Source organism: Schistocerca serialis, chromosome 8, assembly GCF_023864345.2.
Source record: "Schistocerca serialis cubense isolate TAMUIC-IGC-003099 chromosome 8, iqSchSeri2.2, whole genome shotgun sequence".
In the NCBI taxonomy this organism is placed as follows: domain Eukaryota; kingdom Metazoa; phylum Arthropoda; class Insecta; order Orthoptera; family Acrididae; genus Schistocerca; species Schistocerca serialis.
This window is the reverse complement of record NC_064645.1, coordinates 328,009,123-328,029,070: the sequence shown is the minus strand read 5'-3', so window position 1 is coordinate 328,029,070 and position 19,948 is coordinate 328,009,123. Positions and strand designations below refer to the sequence as shown.

The 19,948-nt window shown below is 45.7% G+C and overlaps 1 protein-coding gene across 1 annotated transcript in view; it reads right to left on the bottom strand.

The window, feature by feature from the left end:
- Positions 1-4,215: 4,215 nt before the first annotated feature.
- The window catches only part of LOC126417002 (E3 ubiquitin-protein ligase TRIM9-like), an 87,557-nt gene continuing 71,824 nt past the window's right edge, over positions 4,216-19,948 (bottom strand). Inside the window, exon 2 of the mRNA XM_050084889.1 lies at positions 4,216-4,551. Within this exon, the coding sequence (XP_049940846.1) occupies positions 4,216-4,551 (336 nt within the window). The remainder of the gene's footprint in view (positions 4,552-19,948) is intronic.

Genomic DNA, 19,948 nt, shown 5'->3' with positions numbered 1-19,948 from the left:
GTAAGCATAAGTCATAAATATTTTAATAATAATTTATTACGGCACGATTGTTTTAAAATATCTAATATTCAAATTACTGGCTTCGACGCCAAGTTTCCATCTTCAGATGTGATTAGCGCACTAAAAAGTATCGTCAACGTATTAAATTAGACAGTATGAACATCATGAAGTTTAATATGTGTCAATGAATGTACATCGTACTGCCACACAGTACAGAAAGATCGTGACGTAATAAATTATTTTCAAACATTTGTGAAGGTCGCTTGCTTCCATTTGGCACTATGCCAGTTTTTTAAAAAATATGAATATTTTATCAGCAGTGTAGCCAATTAAATATTGTTAAATTTACTGTATATTTTTTGTTCAGATATTTAGATTTTACGGAGGCTATTAGTAGAGGAGACCGAGGCACATTTACGCGGATTTATTTTAGGAATTTTTTAAATTCTTTCATTAGGTTTATCGTGTTTGAAATAGTTTAGTCTTATAAAATGGTTATTAGAGTATAACTTGGTATCTATCCTTCTAACTCAACATTATATTTAAGAGTGCAGCGTGGGGGGAAAAATGGCCCGAAGAACAGAGATCCAGAGTGCAAAGAAACAAAGGGGAGGAAAGGAAATACAGTACTAACCTGACTATACCAGATGTTGAAAGTGACAACAATTCATCTCTTGGCACGTTTGGGCCCAGTTAGCAAGCTGCTGAAGGTAGATCGAAGTTGGACTGCTGGAACTGATGCAGTCTCATCCGATATGTGCTGCTGAAATTCTTGAAGACTACGAGAGTTGTTGCGATACACTTTAGACTTGAAGGCTCCCCACACGAAGTAATCGCACACTGACGGGTCCGGCGGCCTAGGTGGCCAGCTAGTCACGCTACCAGACTGACCTCTGCTAAAAAGTTTATCAGACGTGAAGATTGTGTAAATATGCTCCAAGGTTCGGCCGACTGTGGGGCAGTTGCTCCAACCTGTTGGGGCATGGTTATGTGCAAACGTTCAGGTCCACTCATCCGGACCACTTTTATTTGCCCAGCCTGTTATTTTATATGGGGTCAAAGTGCCAGGTATTGGGCAAGTTTACACATCTATGGGTGCACGCTTACGCATGTCATGCAACACAATAATAAGTATCCAAATCATAATACTAAAATTACTCAAAATGTGTCTCATCGATATCAAACAAAATTACAGGTTTACTTACTCTAATTAACGTGGTAAAGTTCAAAATTTTTCTGGCAGTAGACAAACTTTTTGGCGAACTTCCACCTTTTAGAACAATATGGCCTAGATAGAAGTTTGAATGTTAATTAAAGGCCAATTCATTATCATTGTCCGAGTTGCAATTTATGCACACAAAAATGTGTTTTCTGTGGCACAATCTTCGTGAGCCCAGCTTTTAATCTAAGGCACTCGACCGATTCTTGGTTTCTTTTTATTGACAGCACAGTTCCAAGCAATAAATAAAAAGGCTTTTTTCATTCACATCATCAGAGTGCTGCACATTATAAGAGAAAGAAACATGAGCTGGATGGGACATTCCTTGAGACTGGAGTACTTGCTAACAGACGCTTGGTAAGAACTAACCTGTAAGAGATGATCGAGAGGAAGGAGGAGATACAAGATGATAGACGACAATAAGGGAAGTAGAAATTACACTGACATTAAGAGGATGGTGCCGCGCGGGATTAGTCGAGCGGTCTCAGGCGCTGCAGTCATGGACAGTGCGGCTCGTCCCGGCGGAGGTTCGAGTCCTCCCTCGGGCATGGGTGTGTGTGTTTCTCCTTAGGATAATTTAGGTTAAGTAGTGTGTAAGCTTAGGGACTGAGGACCTTAGCAGTTAAGTCCCATAAGATTCCACACACATTTGAACATTTTTTTAAGAGGATGGTAAAATGCAGGACAACGTAGAGAGCTACTACGTGAAAACCTGCATTTGTGCAGACCACGAATGATATCAGAAGTAGAGCTATCCACATTTTTTCTTGTTCTTGCTTTCACCAATTTCTTACGCTTATCAGTCCTTGCTCTCAGGTATTTAATTCTTTCTACTTCAGAGTCATTAGGTTTAAATAACTTCTGTTTAGTTATTTCTACTTTTCATTCTCCTTCCTTTCATTTTTTGGATTGCATTTCCAACTGTTGTTGTTTTATAGTTTCCTTGACTGGAGTATCAGTGCTAAATAGTGCATAAAAGTGCGTAAAACGTTTCCCATCGACATGTTTGAATTAGTTTCTAAACTGCAGCAGTAACGTTCAGGCTTTCCAATTATCCAAATCCACCTTGTAAAGTTGAATAATCTCTTCTGAACGAAGATGTATTTATGTATTTTCAATTCTAAAAGGTACACTCCGTAGCGGCTTCGATATCTGAGCAATAAAATTTTCTCGCCTTGCACAAAAACATAAATATGTTCACTCGACTGGCTCCGTGAAGTTTGTGAGAGCCCTCAGTAGATGGCATTGTCGGTAGCACTGTAGCAAGAATGGTTCCCGAGAAAAATGCTCTGTGTAAACGTGCCCCGTGCGTAGAAGTGCTCCGGTCTCCTCTGTTTCGTGAGGTTAGTTTACATAGAATTAATATGCAGATTTCCTTACTAAATAATTAATAAAGTGTATCAACTATATTTTGGCTTTGACTTCTTGCTCTACTTATTTCTACGTAATTTCTTTCTTATACACTACTGGCCATTAAAATTGCTACACCACGAAGATGACGTGCTACAGACGCGAAATTTAACCGACAGGAAGAAGATGCTGTGATATACAAATGATTAGCTTTTCAGAGCATTCACAAATATGGCGCCGGTGACGAAACCTACAACGTGCTGACATGAGGAAAGTTTCCAACCGATTTCTCATACACAAACAGCAGTTGACCGGCGTTGCCTCGTGAAACGTTGTTGTGATGCCTCGTGTAAGGAGGAGAAATGCGTACCATCACGTTTCCGACTTTGATAAAGATCGGATTGCAGCCTATCGAGATCGCGGTTTATCGTATCGCGACATTGCTGCTCGCGTTGGTCGAGATCCAATGACTGTTAGCAGAATATGGAATCGGTGGGTTCAGGAGGGTAATGCGGAGCGCCGTGCTGGATCCCAACGGCCTCGCGTCACTAGCACTCGAGATGACAGGCATCTTATCTGAATGGCTGTAACGGATCGTGCAGCCACGTCTCGATCCCTGAGTCAACAGATGGGGACATGTGCAAAACAACACCTGCGCGGCCCCGGCCGCATTGTGCCCCGAGTGGTGTCTGCGATCCCGCCTAAGCAGCAGGGGATCTGCGAGTACTCTCCACCGGGTCACCGCCTCCGGAGCGACCCGCGAACGAACAGTTCGACGACGTTTGCAGCAGCACGGACTATCCGCTCGGAGACCATGGCTGCGGCTACCCTTGACGCTGCATCACAGACAGGAGCGCTTGTGATGGTGTACTCAACGACGAACCTGGATACACAAATGGCAAAACGTCATTTTTTCGGATGAATCCAGGTTCTGTGTACAGTCGCATCCGTGTTTGGTGACATCGCGGTGAACGCACATTGGAAGCGTGTATTCGTCATCGCCATACTGGTGTATCACCCGGCGTGATGGTATGGGGTGCCATTGGTTACACGTCTCGGTCACCTCTTGTTCGCATTGACGGCATTTTGAACAGTGGACGTTACATTTCAGATGTGTTACGACCCGTGGCTCTACCCTTCATTCGATCCCTGCGAAACCCTACATTCCAGCAGGATAAAGCACGACCGCATGTTGCAGGTCCTGTACGGGCGTTTCTGGATACAGAAAATGTTCGACTGCTGCCCTGGCCATCACATTCTTCAGATCTCTCACCAACTGAAAACGTCTGGTCAACGGTGGCCGAGCAACTGGCTCGTCACAACACCAGTCACTACTCTTGATGAACTGTGGTATCGTGTTGAAGCTACATGTGCAGCTGTACCTGTACACGTCATCCAAGCTCTGTTTGACTCAATGCCCAGGCGTATCAAGGCCGTTATTACGGCCAAAGGTGGTTGTTCTGGGTACTGATTCCTCAGGATCTATGCACCCAAACTGCGTGAAAATGTAATCACGTGTCAGTTCTAGTATAATATATTTGTCCAATGAATACCCGTTTATCATCTGCATTTCTTCTCGGTGTAGCAATTTTAATTGCCAGTAGTGTATTAGCGTGACATCGCCACCCTCTGAGAGCGTGGCGGCACTAGAGAAGTTCTGCTGAACGACCGGACTGCAGAATCCAGGGCCGCGGCCCCTGCAGGAGCTCCCCGCGCCCGCAGTCACCCTTCTGGGTAGGCATAGCTCGGAGGTCCGTGCCCCGGGCCGGAAGAACAAAGGCGGCCGAAACAAAGGGGCGGTCCCATAAAACGGTAATCACCTGCGCGGCCCCGGCCGCATTGTGCCCCGAGTGGTGTCTGCGATCCCGCCTAAGCAGCAGGGGATCTGCGAGTACTCTCCACCGGGTCACCGCCTCCGGAGCGACCCGCTGCTGCTGCTGCTGCTGCAGCCGCCTCAGCCGCAACGTACAGACGCAGTCGCGCTGCACTGGGGATCACCTGGTTGCGCCCCTCACCTACTGGTTCCCTCGCTACTCGTTAAACGCAAGCGGCGTCTGACAACTCCCCGTACGCCTCTTGACTTTGTACAGTGGGGAAATCAAAATTTGTGTCATTAGCATCCCTGCTTTAAAGCTGACCAAGACACAACCGTCAGTATTGTATTGTTTTGTTTCCGTATTGCAGTGTTTCACTTGTGAAGCGATGGCTGATATGAATGGACAGCGTGATACTGTTGTGGAGTCACTAGTGGCTGTGTGTGTGGGTGCACGAACGTCAAGAAGAAGAACAAACAATACAAATTTGTAATATGATGACATGGTTGTTATTTGAAGACAAATGTTGATGGTGTTGAGACAGCAACCAGCCACACATTTACTTACCATTCTTTTATTCTAAAGGTTCCGTTACCGGTTTCAAATCATTACGATTCATCTTCAGATGGTTTTCATGTTTTCATTACAACATGTGGTGCGTTTTTTTTACAGATTAATTGTCGAGAAATGTCGGTTTGGAGTGTTCGTTTTCATAGTTTTCGTACATTCCCACTGCATTCTTATCGTTGCACACGTAAAATCGATTCTGTGACAAATCTAAAGTGTTCAGTAAGGAAAATTTACGTGTGCAACAATAAGAATGCAGTGGGAATGTACGAAAACTATGAAAACAAGAGCTCCAAACCGACATTTTACGACATTTAATCTGTGAAAAAACGCACCGCATTTGTAATGAAAGCATGAAAATCGTTTGAAGATGAATCGTAATGATTCGAAAACGGTAACGGTACCTGTTGAATAAAGGAACTGAAAATAAGTTTGTGGCTGGTTGCTGTCTCAACACCATCAAGAACAAACAATGACAGCCGCGCGGGGTAGCCGCGCGGTCTGTGGCGCCTTGTCACGGTCCGTGGCGCCTTGTCACGGTCCGCGCGGCTTCCCACGTCAAGGTTAGAGTCCTCTCTCGGACATATATATATATATATATATATATGTGTGTGTGTGTGTGTGTGTGTGTGTGTGTGTGTGTGTGTGTGTGTGCTGCTCTTAGCGTAAGTTAGTTTAAGTTAGATTAAGTAGTGCCCGACGACCTCAGCAGTTTGGTCCCACAAGATCTTGCCACAATTTTCCAAAACAATGACAGATGTAATGAGTTCGCTTAGAGAGCGTTTCTATGCGATCTGAAGCAGAACTTGGACGTAAATTTCAATTTACGCCTCGAAACTTAGTTATCTTTGGTCCCATTTGCAAGCTGTCTACTCATGTGGTTGCCGGTAAGTATCCCCAAGAAACAACTAGTTCGCTCACTCGGCTGCAGGAATTAGGTATATGGATACGTTGGATGTCTGCCTTTCACCAAAATGCGAGAACAGATTAATAAGATATGCTACTGATAGACCCATGGTACACGAGACATGTCAGAACACTGTCGCAGAAGCAAAGGAAAAAGCAAGCCAAACTTAAAAGAACTGAAAATGCACAAGATTGACGATGTTTACTAGCACTATCTTCAGTACGATATGCTTTTAACAGTCTCCAAATCAAAACTCTGTCTCGAAATATGGCATCAAACGCAAAGAGATCGTATGTAAAGTACACCAGAAACAAGACGCAATCAATACCTTCACTGCGCAATAGCAATGGTAATATTACTAATGACAGTGCCACTAAAGCAGAGTTACTAAACACTGTTTTCCGAACGAAATTCTTTCACCGAAGAAGACGAAATAAATATTCCACAATTCCAATCAAGAACTGCTGCCAACATGAGTAACTTAAGAAGTACATATCCTCGGTGCAACGAAGCAGCTTGAATCGCTTAATAAAGGCAATGCTCCGGTCCAGACAGCATACCAGTTAGGTTCCTTTTGGAGTATGCTGATACAGTAGCTCCATACTTAGCAATCATATACAACCACTCGCTCGTCGAAAGATTCGTACCTAATGACTGTAAAGTTGCACACCAACACGCATATTCGAAAAAGGAAATATGGGTAACCCACTGAATTATAGACTAGTATCAACAACGTCGATCTGTGAGTGTGTGAAATGTGTGTGAACTCTTATAGGACTTAACTGCTAAGGTCATTAGTCCCTAAGCTTACACACTACTTAACCTAAATTATCCTAAGGGCAAACACACACACCCATGTCCGAGGGAGGACTCGAACCTCCGCCGGGACCTGCCGGCCGGGTTGGCCGAGCGGTTCTAGGCGCTACAGTCTGGAACCGCGCGACCGCTGCGGTCGCAGGTTCGAATCCTGCCTCGGGCATGGGTGTGTGTGATGTCCTTAGTTTAGTTAGGTTTAAGTAGTTCTAAGTTCTAGGGGACTGCTGACCTCAGAAGTTAAGTCCCATACTGCTCAGAGCCATTTTGAGCCGCCGGGACCAGCCGCACAGTCCATGAATGCAGCGCCCTAGACCGCTTGGCTAATCCCGCGCGGCACGACGTCGATCTGCAGTAGCATTTTGGTACATAACACTGTATTCCAACATTATGAATTACCTGGAAGAAAACGATTTATTGACAAACACCCAACACGGGTTCGGAAGGTGTCGTTCTTGTGAAACACAACCGGCTCTATATTTTCAGGAAGCAACGAGTGCTATCGACAAGGTATGTCAAATGATTTTGACACCATTCCTCACAAGTGACTGCTAATGCTAACGTAAGGCGCATGAAATAGATAATAGTAAGGAGGTGAAGTATTCATGCATAAACTGCGTTTGCATGCGGCCCATGTTTTTCGTTTTAAATGCTACAAGAATTTTCACAGCTATTAATAACTCACAAGCACAAATTTTCAGGACTCTCTGCATGGGATTAGGATCCTGCATGGTGCTACGAGAAATTATTTTTAGCTTTTTAGTCCGTTTTAAAAACGAGTTATATTAAAAAGTTTTTTATTTAAATAATAACTTTCTGGGTTTTAGTCTTCTGTGTGTCAAATTCTTCAATCGATGTCAAACATTTTCATGAGATTACAACAGGGATATGTAGTCGATTCCAGGATTATTTCAGTTTCTCTTCACCCGAGTCGACAACCAATGCACTACTTCCTCCTACGACTATCTCACGAAAAGATCTCGAAGGTAACAGAGAGAATCGAACTCACACGTAGAGCTACCAGCAAGCGTTCTTACCACGAAAAGTGGAACAGGAAAAGGGGGAAATAGCAGTGGTACAGAAAGTATCCTCCACCGCACACCAGGCAAGAAAGCGAGTCAATATTGCACTGCCATCCAGATCTGAGCTAAGATAAAATTTTCAAGTCTGTAGCTCATCGAAAAGTTAATTTAAAATCAGTTGCAAAATCTGTATCGAACAAACTGACAAGAAAGCGACCTAATAAATATGTGCTTAAAAATGGTGCCTCAATTTCGTACCTTCACCGCATGACCTCTGCATTGACCGTATCGTGCGTTGCAAGCACTACAGGAAGCACATCACCTTCCATCGTTACTAAGTCGTCGTGAGTACGCCCACTAACGGATTCCAAGCATTAACAACAGAGAAAGGTTGATATTTACCATTACACGGAAGGGGAAGGTTTCATAATTGGCTGCCTTATGCGGGAGAAACTGTTTTACTGCTGAGGGAGGGCAAACTGACTATCATCTTATAGCGGTAAATGTTAAGACGCCGTCGATCGGCCATCAGCGTCGCGTCGTATAGAGACGTGCAGTTTCGTGGCATAGCGACAGACTTTATGGCAGCGTTAACGACGCAGCGACTGGCGCCAGTCCGTCGATAAAGCGCGGTAGTTAACGACAGTGTCTCACTCAAATACTTTGGAACGTTTCTCCGCCATCATTCTCCCACCTCTCTACAGCTGCAATAGTTCAGTGCTGCAGTGGAAACTTCACAGCACCTTCTCCTGTAAGCCCTAATTGTAATAAAGGAGATTACGGCTTAACATTCGCCGACCACTTGCTTATTCCGCCTTCAGAGATACAGAACAATACAGGCCACAATGTCTATAATTTGAGGAGAATATATCTCCTTAATGGGAGTACGTATGCCCAAAACCTTCAATTTAAAACTGCAATACTGATGACACCTTAGAATCTTTAACACAAAGAAACCTGAAATTTTTAAAGAAGTTTGTACAACTCCTTTGCTGATTTCTGAAGCTGATTCACAACGTGCAGATTAAAACCGTGTGGCGGACCGAGACTCGAACACAGGACCTTTCCCTTTCGCTGGCAAGTACTCCACCAGCTGAACTAGGCAAACACGACTTAAGGGCTGTCCCCACAGCTTAAATTCCGCCAATACCTCGTCTCCTACCCTCCAAACTTCACAGAAGTTCTCCTGCGAACCGAGTTTCTGTTAAGTTTGGAAGGTAAGAGACGGAATTAAAGCCTTGGGGTGGGTCGTGAGTCGTGCTCGGGTAGCTCAGTTGGTGCACCTCTTGGCCGTGAAAGGCAAAGGTCCCGCCCACTGTCAGGTCTCCGTAGACATTCTGCAAGCGCCTATGATTACATGTGTTGCTCTGGTTTTCTCCCAAAGGAAACTCAGTGACAGCTGTCTACTTGGAACGCCATTTTGAAGGCTACGTATAGCGACGACACCTATCGGAACTTCATGAGACTATAGGCGCTGAAGCGGGAATATCCCAAGATCTCCCCCAACAAATTCCGCATTTTTTTCAACCGAAATTGGCCGAGAAAAGGAAGTGTTGCACTACTTATTGAACGACTCTCTTAAGTGTATCTAGTAGATAGTGTCGGAAGTTCCATGCGGCTTTTCGCGGATGATGCTGTAGTATACAGAGAAGTTGCAGCATTAGAAAATTGTAGCGAAATGCAGGAAGATCTGCAGCGGATAGGCACTTGGTGCAGGGAGTGGCAACTGGCCCTTAACACAGACAAATGTAATGTATTGCGAATACATAGAAAGAAGGATCCTTTATTGTATGATTGTCTGATAGCGGAACAAACACTGGTAGCAGTTACTTCTGTAAAATATCTGGGAGTATGCGTGCGAAACGATTTGAAGTGGAATGATCATATACAATTAATTGTTGGTAAGGCGGGTGCCAGGTTGAGATTCATTGGGAGAGTCCTTAGAAAATGTAGTCCATCAATAAAGGAGGTGGCTTACAAAACACTCGTTCGACCTATACTTGAGTATTGCTCGTCAGTGTGGGACCCGTACCAGATCGGGTTGACGGAGAAGATAGAGAAGATCCAAAGAAGAGCGGCGCGTTTCGTCACAGGGTTATTTGGTAACCGTGATAGCGTTACGGAGATGTTTAGCAAACTCAAGTGGCAGACTCTGCAAGAGAGGCCCTCTGCATCGCGGTGTAGCTTGCTCGCCAGGTTTCGAGAGGGTGCGTTTCTGGATGAGGTATCGAATATATTGCTTCCCCCTACTTATACCTCCCGAGGAGATCACGAATGTAAAATTAGAGAGATTCGAGCGCGCACGGAGGCTTTCAGACAGTCGTTCTTCCCGCGAACCACACGCGACTGGAACAGAAAAGGGAGGTAATGACAGTGGCACGTAAAGTGCCCTCCGCCACACACCGTTGGGTGGCTTGCGGAGTATAGATGTAGATGTAGATGAATGTAGATGTAGAACGTTATTGTAACGTAAATTTACGTTGTACTACTGGTTTTCGCGGGTGGTTTCGAAATGAAACTACCGTCGCAATTTGTAGTTTTGACACAAAATGTATTAAAATTTGTTCCCATTTTTGCTTGTTATTTAGGACTATAATTTTGTTAGATGTTTGGAGTTCATGAATGTTTCGAGATGTGGGATTTTGTCTACGAGAAATGCGAATTTTTTCATTCAAATATACACTATATGATCAAAAGTATCCGCAAACCTGACTGAAAATGACTTAAAAGGTCGTGGCGCCCTGCATCGCTAACTCTGGAACTCAATATGATGTTGACCCATCCTTAGCCATGATGACAGCTTCCACTCTCGCAGGCATAGGTTCAATCAGGTGCTGGAAGGTTTCTTGGGGAATGGCAGCCCATTCTTCACGGAGTGCTGCACCGAGGAGAGGTATCGATGTTAAACGGTGAGGCCTGGCACGTTCTAAAACATCCCAGAGGTGTTCTATACGATTCAGGTCAGGACGGTGTGCAGGCCAGTACATTACAGGGATATTTAGTCGTGTAACCACTCCGCCACGAACCAAGATCAATACAGGCCTGTGCTGTAATAGTGCCACTCAAAACAACAAGGGGTGCATGCACTGCCCCCCCCCCTTACCTGAAACACACAACCTCGCCATAACACCACCGAATTTTACAGTTGGCACTACACACCTTGGCAGACGACGTTCACCGGGCATTCGCCATACCCACACCCTGCCATCGGATCGCCACGTTGTGTAACGTGATTCGTCAGTCCACACAACGTTTTTCCGCAGATCAATCGTCCAATGTTTACGCTCCTTACAACAAGCGAGGTGACGTTTAGCATTTGCTGGCGTCATGCGTGGCTTATGAGCAGGCGCTCCACCATGAAATCCAAGGTTTCTGACCTCCCGCCTAACTTTCATAGTGACTCCAATGGATCCTGACGCAGTCTGGAATTCCTGTGTGATGGTCTGGACAGCTGTCTGCCTATTACACGTTACGACCCTCTTCAACTGTCGGCGGTCTCTTTCAGTCAACAGATGAGGTCGGCCTGTGCGCTTTCGTGCTGTACGCGTCCACTCACGTGTGTACTTCACTACCACATCGGAAACAGTGGACCTAGGGATGTGGACAGACGTATGACACGAGTGACACACAATCACATGACGACTTTCGAAGTCCGTGAGTTCCGCGAAGCGCCCGGTTTTGCTCTCTCACGGCATCTAATGACTACTGAGGTCGCTGATATGGAGTACCTGTCAGTAGGCGGCAGCACAATGGGCTTAATGTGGAAAACGTGCTTTTGGGGGTGTCCGGATACTTTTGATCATATTGTGTATCACATGAAATTATAGTTGGTTGAAAACTGTATTTCCGGTGGTTACAAAGTGAAACCAGCTCCTTTAAATAACTGGTAGTTTAATTTTTGCCAGTTTTTTCTTGCATTTGTTGCTTACTATGATTATAGAGATTAATTTCGTGAAAAAGTTCATATTGTTGGGACTCAAAGGGTTACGAGAGCGTGCATTCTGGCCGCGACACCGAATGGGTGTTGGAACGACGTGTCAAAAGCTCCCAAACATGGAGAAAGAGAAGATTTTGTCATCCCTGCAAAGGGCACAAAATGTAAAGGCACTCGACTGGTGTCGCTAACGAAGATCATCCAACAGTTTCAACCCTCCGCCGAGTGTGTCCTTTACAGAGGGAGAAACCTGGAGAGTTCTCAAGACGGGGAAGAAACCCCTCAAGTGGAAGGGTTCGGCGGCGAGCTGACCCCCGAGGGCTGACGCGTCCCGCTATCGCCGACTCCCGGGCCACCAAGAGCTTAAAGTAGAACTAATGAAGGCGTAAGCGACGCGGCCAGATAAGGGCGCCGTCGTCTAGCCCGCCATTTGCATACGCAATGTATGCACGCACACGCGCTCCTCTTATTGCGTGCGGCGCCCTGCTGTCAGCCTCCGTGGGAAGGGGGCGCGGCGGGGGTGGGAGATTTACGCACCCCGCTTTGTCCTCGCAGTCCTTTGTCGCAGGCACCGCCGCCAAACGCACGCACATGCCTCGGCGCTGCTATATATACCGGATTTTTAGGGTCAGCGCCACCTCTCCACGCACCCCCTGCTTTCTCCCTCCGTGTGTTCCTTCCCGCCCATGTCCTAAGGCCTATTTGATTCATTTTCTAACGCAGCTGTCGTCAAACTATTTTGCCCAAGACCCGCTGACATAATGGGAAAATGGTTCAAATGGCTCTGAGCACTATAGGACAACATCTGAGGTCATTAGTCCCCTCGACTTACAACTACTTAAACCTAACTAACCTAAGGACATCACACACATCGATGCCCGAGAAAGGATTCGAACCTGCGACCGTAGCAGCAGCACGGTTCCATACTGAAGCGTCTAGAACCACTCGGCCTCAACGGCCGGCATTATGGGAAAACACATCGGGCTGCATATGTACCATTCTTACTGCTAATTGGCAATCTCCATAAATTAGTATTTTATGAACCGACAACAGACTAGCTATAGTAAGGGCGCGATCGTTGGCCGCCGGACCCCAAGATGTGAAGAGAGTATGTGAAATGTTCATTAAACTCGTCTCGATTCGGAACACTTCGTGTCGGCTGTTCGCTGCTTCAGACTGCTGCCACCCTCAGTGACTCCAGAGCTGTGACAACGTAATCGTCTGACGAAATTTTATCCTGTTTTTTATGCGAGCAGATTATTAATAATGTAACAACATTAATTCTACTTTTATTTGAATGTGATAAACACCCAGGTAACGAAAGTCATGGGATATCTCCCAATATTGTGTCCGACCCCCTTTTAGTCCGACGCAGTGCAGCAACTCGATGCGGCATGGACTGAACTTGTCGTTGAAGTCCGCTGCAGAAATACTCAGCTATGCTGCCTCTATAGCCGACCGTAACTGCGGAAGTCTTGCTGATGCAAGATGTTGTACACGAACTGACCTCTCGATTTCCAATCAATGGTGGGATCAGCTGGACCAGAGGACCCCTTGCATACCATGTACACACAGCCCGCACCATTATGGTCCCACTCCCAGCTTGCACAGTGTTTTGTTGACAACTTCGGTCTATGGCTTCGTTGGCTCTGCGCCACATTCTAATCCTACTACGACCTCTTAACAACCAAAATCTGGACTCATCTGACCAGGCCACGGTTTTTCAGTCATCCAGCGTCCAACCGATATGCTCATGAGCCCAGGAGAGGCGCTGCAGGCGGCATCGTGTTGTTAGCAAAGGCACTCGCGGCAATCGTCTGCTGCCATAGCCCATTAATACCAAATTTCGCCGCACTGATCTAACGGTTACATTCGTTGTACGTCCCACATTGAGTTCTGCGGCTATTTCATGTAGTACCACTAACAACTGTACGCGAAAGCCGCTGCTCTCGGTCGTTGAGGTCGTCGTCCACTGCGTTGCCCATGGTGAAAAAAATGGTTCAAATGGCTCTGAGCACTATGCGCCTTAACTTCTGAGGTCATCAGTCGCCTAGAACTTAGAACTAATTAAACCTAACTAACCTAAGGACGCCACACACATCCAAGCCCGAGGCAGGACTCGAACCTGCGACCGTAGCGGTCACGCGGTTCCAGACTGAAGCGCCTAGAACCGCAAGGCCACACCGGCCGGCTGCCCATGGTGAGAGATAATGCGTAAAACTGCTATTCTCGGTACACTTTGGACACTGTGAACCTCGGAATATTGAATTCCCTAACGACTATCAAAATGTAATTTCCCATGCGTGTAGCACCAACTACCATTCCGAATTCAAAGCATGTTAATTCCCGTTATGGGGACACAATCACGTCGGAAACCTTTTCGCATGAGTCAACTGAGTGTTCTGTAGAAAACTACAATCTAAAGTAGCTCTTAACGATAGTTGACCTTTTTGGATCCGGCTGTTTGTCGCTACACGTATATTATTATAAAATACGGCTGAGAACCGCGGGATGAACGAGAACTCTATTGGGGCCACACGCAACCTGCGAGCGGCAGTTTGACGACCACTATCTAGCGGATGATACTCTGTTTTAACACTACATTGTTTGCTCTAGTACGACCAACTACTAAGGATGCTGCCTAAGAGTACAGCTGTCCACCTCGGCTACTGTTAGGTTCGTGCAACGAATTGCTAAGCGAAGGGCCCTGGGTTCGATTCCGGTCCGGTTCGAAGATTTTCCCCGCTCGGGTACTGAGTGTTGTATTGCCTTTACATTGCTATCGTCATAATTGACACTACTACTGAGATGGCTGAATGGAAATGCTGGAAAGCCAATAAATTGAAAAAAAGGGACTATAGCTCATGGCGTACCACTTCCGTATTGGGACACCTCCATATAATTCGGAATTGGCAGCTAGGTGCCACGAGATTCGGACGCACTACAATAAAAGGAGGCGGGCAGTACTGTGTTGCAGAGAAGCAGTCACAGCAGAATGTGTCGGTCAGTCACTTCGGACGTCGACTAATCATCGCCTCACACCTGACCAACACTTCTAGAGCTGCCCATGGTGTGTGGCTGTGAAAGAAGTGAAAACGCGAAGTAACAACTACAACTAAACTGGAAACATGCAGATCTACTCGTTCATCTACATCTACACTACTGCCCATTAAAATTGCTACACCTCGAAGACGCGAAATTTAATCGACAGGAAGAAAATGCTCTGATATGCAAATGATTAGCTTTTCAGAGCATTCACACAAGGTTGGCGCCGGTGGCGACACCTACAACGTGCTGACATGAGGAAAGTTCCCAACCGAGTTCTCATACACAAACAGCAGTTGACCGGCGTTGCCTCGTGAAACGTTGTTGTGATGCCTCCTGTAAGGAGGAGAAATGCGTACCATCACGTTTCCGACTTTGATAAAGGTCGGATTGTAGCCTATCGCGATTGCGGTTTATCGTATCGCGACATTGTTGCTCGCGTTGGTCGAGATCCAATGACTGTTAGCAGAATATGAAATCAGTGGGTTCAGGAGGGTAATACGGAACGCCGTGCTGAATCCCAACGGCCTCGTATCACAAGCAGTCGAGATGAGAGGCGTCTTATCCGCATGGCTATAACGGATCGTGCACCCACGTCTCGATCCCTGAGTCAACAGATGGGGACGTTTGCAAGACGACAACCATCAGCCCGAACTGATAGACGACGTTTGCAGCAGCATGGACTATCAGCTCGGAGACCATGGCTGCGGTTACCCTTGACGCTGCATCACAGACAGGAGCGCCTGCGATGGTGTACTCAACGACGAACCTGGGTGCACGAATGGCAAAACGTCATTTTTTCGGATGAAACGAGGTTCTGTTAACAGCATCATGATGGTCGCATCCGTGTTTGGCGACATCGCGGTGAACGTACATTGGAAGCGTGTATTCGTCATCGCCATACTGGCGTATCACCCGGCATGATGGTATGGGGTGCCATTGGTTACACGTCACGGTCACCTCTTGTTAGCATTGACGGCACTTTGAACAGTGGACGTTACATTTCAGATGTGTTACGACCCGTGGCTCTACCCATCATTCGATCCCTGCGAAACCCTACATTTCAGCAGGATAATGCACGACCGCATGTTGCAGGTTCTGTACGGGCCTTTCTGGATACAGAAAATGTTCCGACTGCTGCCCTGGACAGCACATTCTCCAGATCTCTCACCAATTGAAAACGTGTGGTCAATGGTGGCAGAGCAACTGGCTCGTCACAATACGCTAGTCACTACTCTTGAAGAACTGTGGTATCGTGTTGACGCTGCATGGGCAGCTGTACCTGTACACGCCATCCAAGCACTGTTTGACTCAATGCCCAGGCGTTTCAAGGCCTTTATTACGACCAGATGTTGTTGTTCTGGGTACTGATTTCTCAGGATCTATGGACCCAAATTGCGTGAAAATTTAATCACATATCAGTTCTAGTATAATATATTTGTCCAATGAATACCCGTTTATCATCTGCATTTCTTCTTAGTGTAGCAATTTTAATGGCAAGTAGTGTAGTTCAAACAAAATTTGTTTGATACATTTTTTATTTTTCTTCTTTGTTAAAAGAATCGTTGAGTTACATTAACCTCGCTACCCAATATTATACAATTACTAGCTGACAAACCCAACAGTACCCAGGTATTCATTTTGCAATTTTTCTATTAGGAACGAAAACAAAAAATTAACTTTGTTTGCATTGTAATATCGAAAAATATTTCATTTCCTGTATTCGCGAAAAAAAACTTTAAAATTAGGCAGTATAGTCAGTGTGAGATGATCCCGGATAGGTTCTGTATGCCGGGCAGAGCTGCTTCGCATGTCTACAGCGCGACTTTGTAAACGTCTCTACGGCAACGTATTTTCACAGTCACACTATGTGATCAAAAGTATAAACGTCTCTACGGCAACGTATTTTCACAGTCACACTATGTGATCAAAAGTATACGGACACTTGGCTGAAAATGACTGAAATGTTCGTGGCACCCTCCATCGGTAAAGCTGGAATTCAATATGGTGTTGGCCCACCCTAAGCCTTGATGACAGCATTCACTCTCGCAGGCATTCGTTCAGCCACGTGCTCCGAGGTTTCTTGGGGAATGGCAGCCCATTCTTCACGGAGTGCTGCGCTGAGGAGAGGTATCGATGTCGGTCGGTGAGCCTGGCACGAAGTCGGCGTTCGAGAACACCCCAAAAGTGTTCTAAACGATTCAGGTCAGGACTCTGTGCAGGCCAGTCCATTACAGAGATGTTATTGTCGCGTAACCACTCCGCCACAGTCCATGCAGTATGAACAGGTGCTAGATCGTGTTGAAAGATGCAGTCACCATCCCCGAATTGCTCTTCAACAGTGGAAAGCAAGAAGGTGCGTAAAACATCACTGTGCTGTGACAGTGCCACGCAAAACAACAAGGGTGCATGCCCCCTCCATGGAAAACACGGCCACACCATAATACCACCGCCTCCGAATTTTACTGTTGGCACTACACACGTTGGCAGATGACGTTCACCGGGAATTCGCCATACCCATACCCTGCCATCGGATCGCCATATTGTGACATTCGTCACTCCACAAAACGTTGTTCCACTGTTCGATCGTCCAATGTTTACGCTCCTTACAACGAGCGAGGCGTCGTTTGATATTTCCCGGCGTGATATGTGGCTAATGAGCAGCCGCTCGACTGTGAAACCCAAGTTTTCTCATCTCCCACCTAACTGTCGTAGTACTTGCAGTGGATCCTGGTGCACTTTGGAATACCTGAGTGATGGCCTGGATAGATGTCTACCTATTACACATTACGACCCTCTTCAAATGTTGGCGGTCCCTGTCAGTCAACAGACGAGGTCGGCCTGTATTCTTTTGTGCTGTACGTGTCCCTCTACGTATGCAGTTCACTATCACATCGGAAACAGTGTACCTAGGGATGTTTAGGAGTGTGGAATTCTCGCATACTGAAGTATGTCACGAGTGACACCAATCACCTGACCACGTTCGGAGTCCGTGAGTTCCGCGAAGCGCCCCATTCTGCTCTCTCAACAAGTCTAATGACTACTGAAGCCGCTGATATGACAAACCTGACATTAGGTGGCAGCACACTGCACCTAATTTGAAAAACGTATGTTTTTGGGGTGTTCGGATACTTTTGATCTCGTAGTATTTATAGACGTCTATTCTTTCCGCCTACAGCCGTTTGCGCTCCATAGTTTAAAGCTGTCAGAAGCACTGCCAAGCGTCAGGGATTTCCTTAATTTAACTCGATTGTAGGAAAGTCTGAGTAGCAAAGAACAAAAGTGTTAAGTATTAAAACTTCATGCACGGTACGGTCTTTTTTCGTGCTTCTCAGTGTTTTTGACGTCACAGTGTCGTACAATGATCAAATTGGCAGGTACATTCAGCGGCATAAGTGGCTACTGTCTACGAAATATGTTGCGAATAGAGTTAGCAGCACTGAAGTAATAAATTTAAACGTCATGCATGATGCGCCAGTTCTTCACGCATCTCATTATTTATGACGTTGTATTTGCTGAACTATGATAGGTAGGCGGTTCTTACTCCACTGTGGTGGTTACCAGGGGGTAAGGGATTTGTGTTCCGAGTGTGGTTGAAATCGGTCCAGTGATTTACTTTATATATGTATATATTCAGCTAACTAAACAGGCGCTCTCGGAAATGTATAACGGATCTCAGGTCGAGAGTAATACAGGTGTACTAGTATATATTCAGCTTTAAAAAATAATTTACGGAGGTTGAGCACGTTAGCTGCCTACGTTCCCATAACTTCTCTTAGCACGCAAAAGCTATGAAGCGGACATAACATTATCACGTATATGTAGCAAGAAATGGGCAGAGACATAGTCGTTCAAGCATCCTTCACGTATAACTTCCATTTCTTACAGAATGTCTGCTTGTCTGAAACCTGCATCGCGTCAGAGCTGTAGACAACAGGCACTGAGAAAAGTAATCATCGTCCAGAAAGGGGTGGACGCCGACCACCCCCACCCTCTGAATCAGACTTCCCCCTCACCTGGGAACGCTACCGGGGCGAGGGCCGAACAATCAGTCCCTGAACGGCGGTCGGGCCTAGACGGCATAAAGGGCCTGGCTTTTTATTCCCTTTCAGACGAGCCCGGCGCGAGAGGCTTTGGCACACAATAGATACAAATCGATGCGTGCTCTTTTATGCGGAAGCGGCTCACAGGTGAGAGCCGGCCGCCTTCTCATTTTTCTTGACGACTTTTTTTGTCACCGTTCCGTCCGCCCTGAACACGCAGTCGCCTATCAAAAACCCTTCCCCACATTGGGAACTGTATTAAGTGGGACCAATTGTGCGAGCGCCCGGCTGAGTATTCAATTATAGCCCTCCGGTCTCACGGTGCCTTCAACATAGACACACAAAACTTTTTTCGAAGAAAATTTAATAGCCAAGATCGCATTCAATACTGATTATTCCTGATGACAGGCTACAACACTGTCGTCTTCTGATCTGTAAAGTAATGCATTTACGTAAAGTACAGTCGTTCTTTATATATGCCATTGCAAATAGTCCGGTTGCAGTATGACTGTATCACAAAGCCACGTTAACATTACAGTGGTTAGTACGTAGCACATTCCACACAGGTTTGTCAAAAATAAAAACAATACAGTTAGAAAGCACCTCTTGCAACTAGGGATGTCCACATACACAACATTTCAGTGACGCTTGTTACATACAGAACTGCCTAGCACTGCACTTTTGTACACTTGTTTACGTTTACATGAAAACTTATTTACATAATGGAGCCGTAGTCTTTGAAGTACACAGTTCACCTCTGCCGAAAAGCGCACCTTCAACTCTTTTGAACTGTGAGCTTCAAACAATACGGATCCATGATGTATTTAATTCGTCATGTAAACGTAAAAACTTGCACAAATGTGCACTGTTACACAAAATAACAGTCAACATGAGTCAGTGGAATGTTATATGTTAGACATCCCTAGTTGCACAAGATGCTGTTTAACTGTATTGTCTTTATTTGCTAAACTTGTTTCTATTTGTTGCAACTTGAGCTGACTGTGCTACATACTCTCTACTGTAATGTCAACAGGCCATGTGTATTAGAGTCGTAATGGAGCAGGACGTATCACGAAAGGTTTTTTAAAGGTATGAAAACTGAGAAATACCATTTCCTCAGTTGTATGGCAAATATAAATAATGATTGTACAACGCTCTAAGTAAATGTATCACTTTACAGATTAGAAGATGACAGTTTTTGCAGCTGAAACCGATCATCAGGAATAAATAGTAT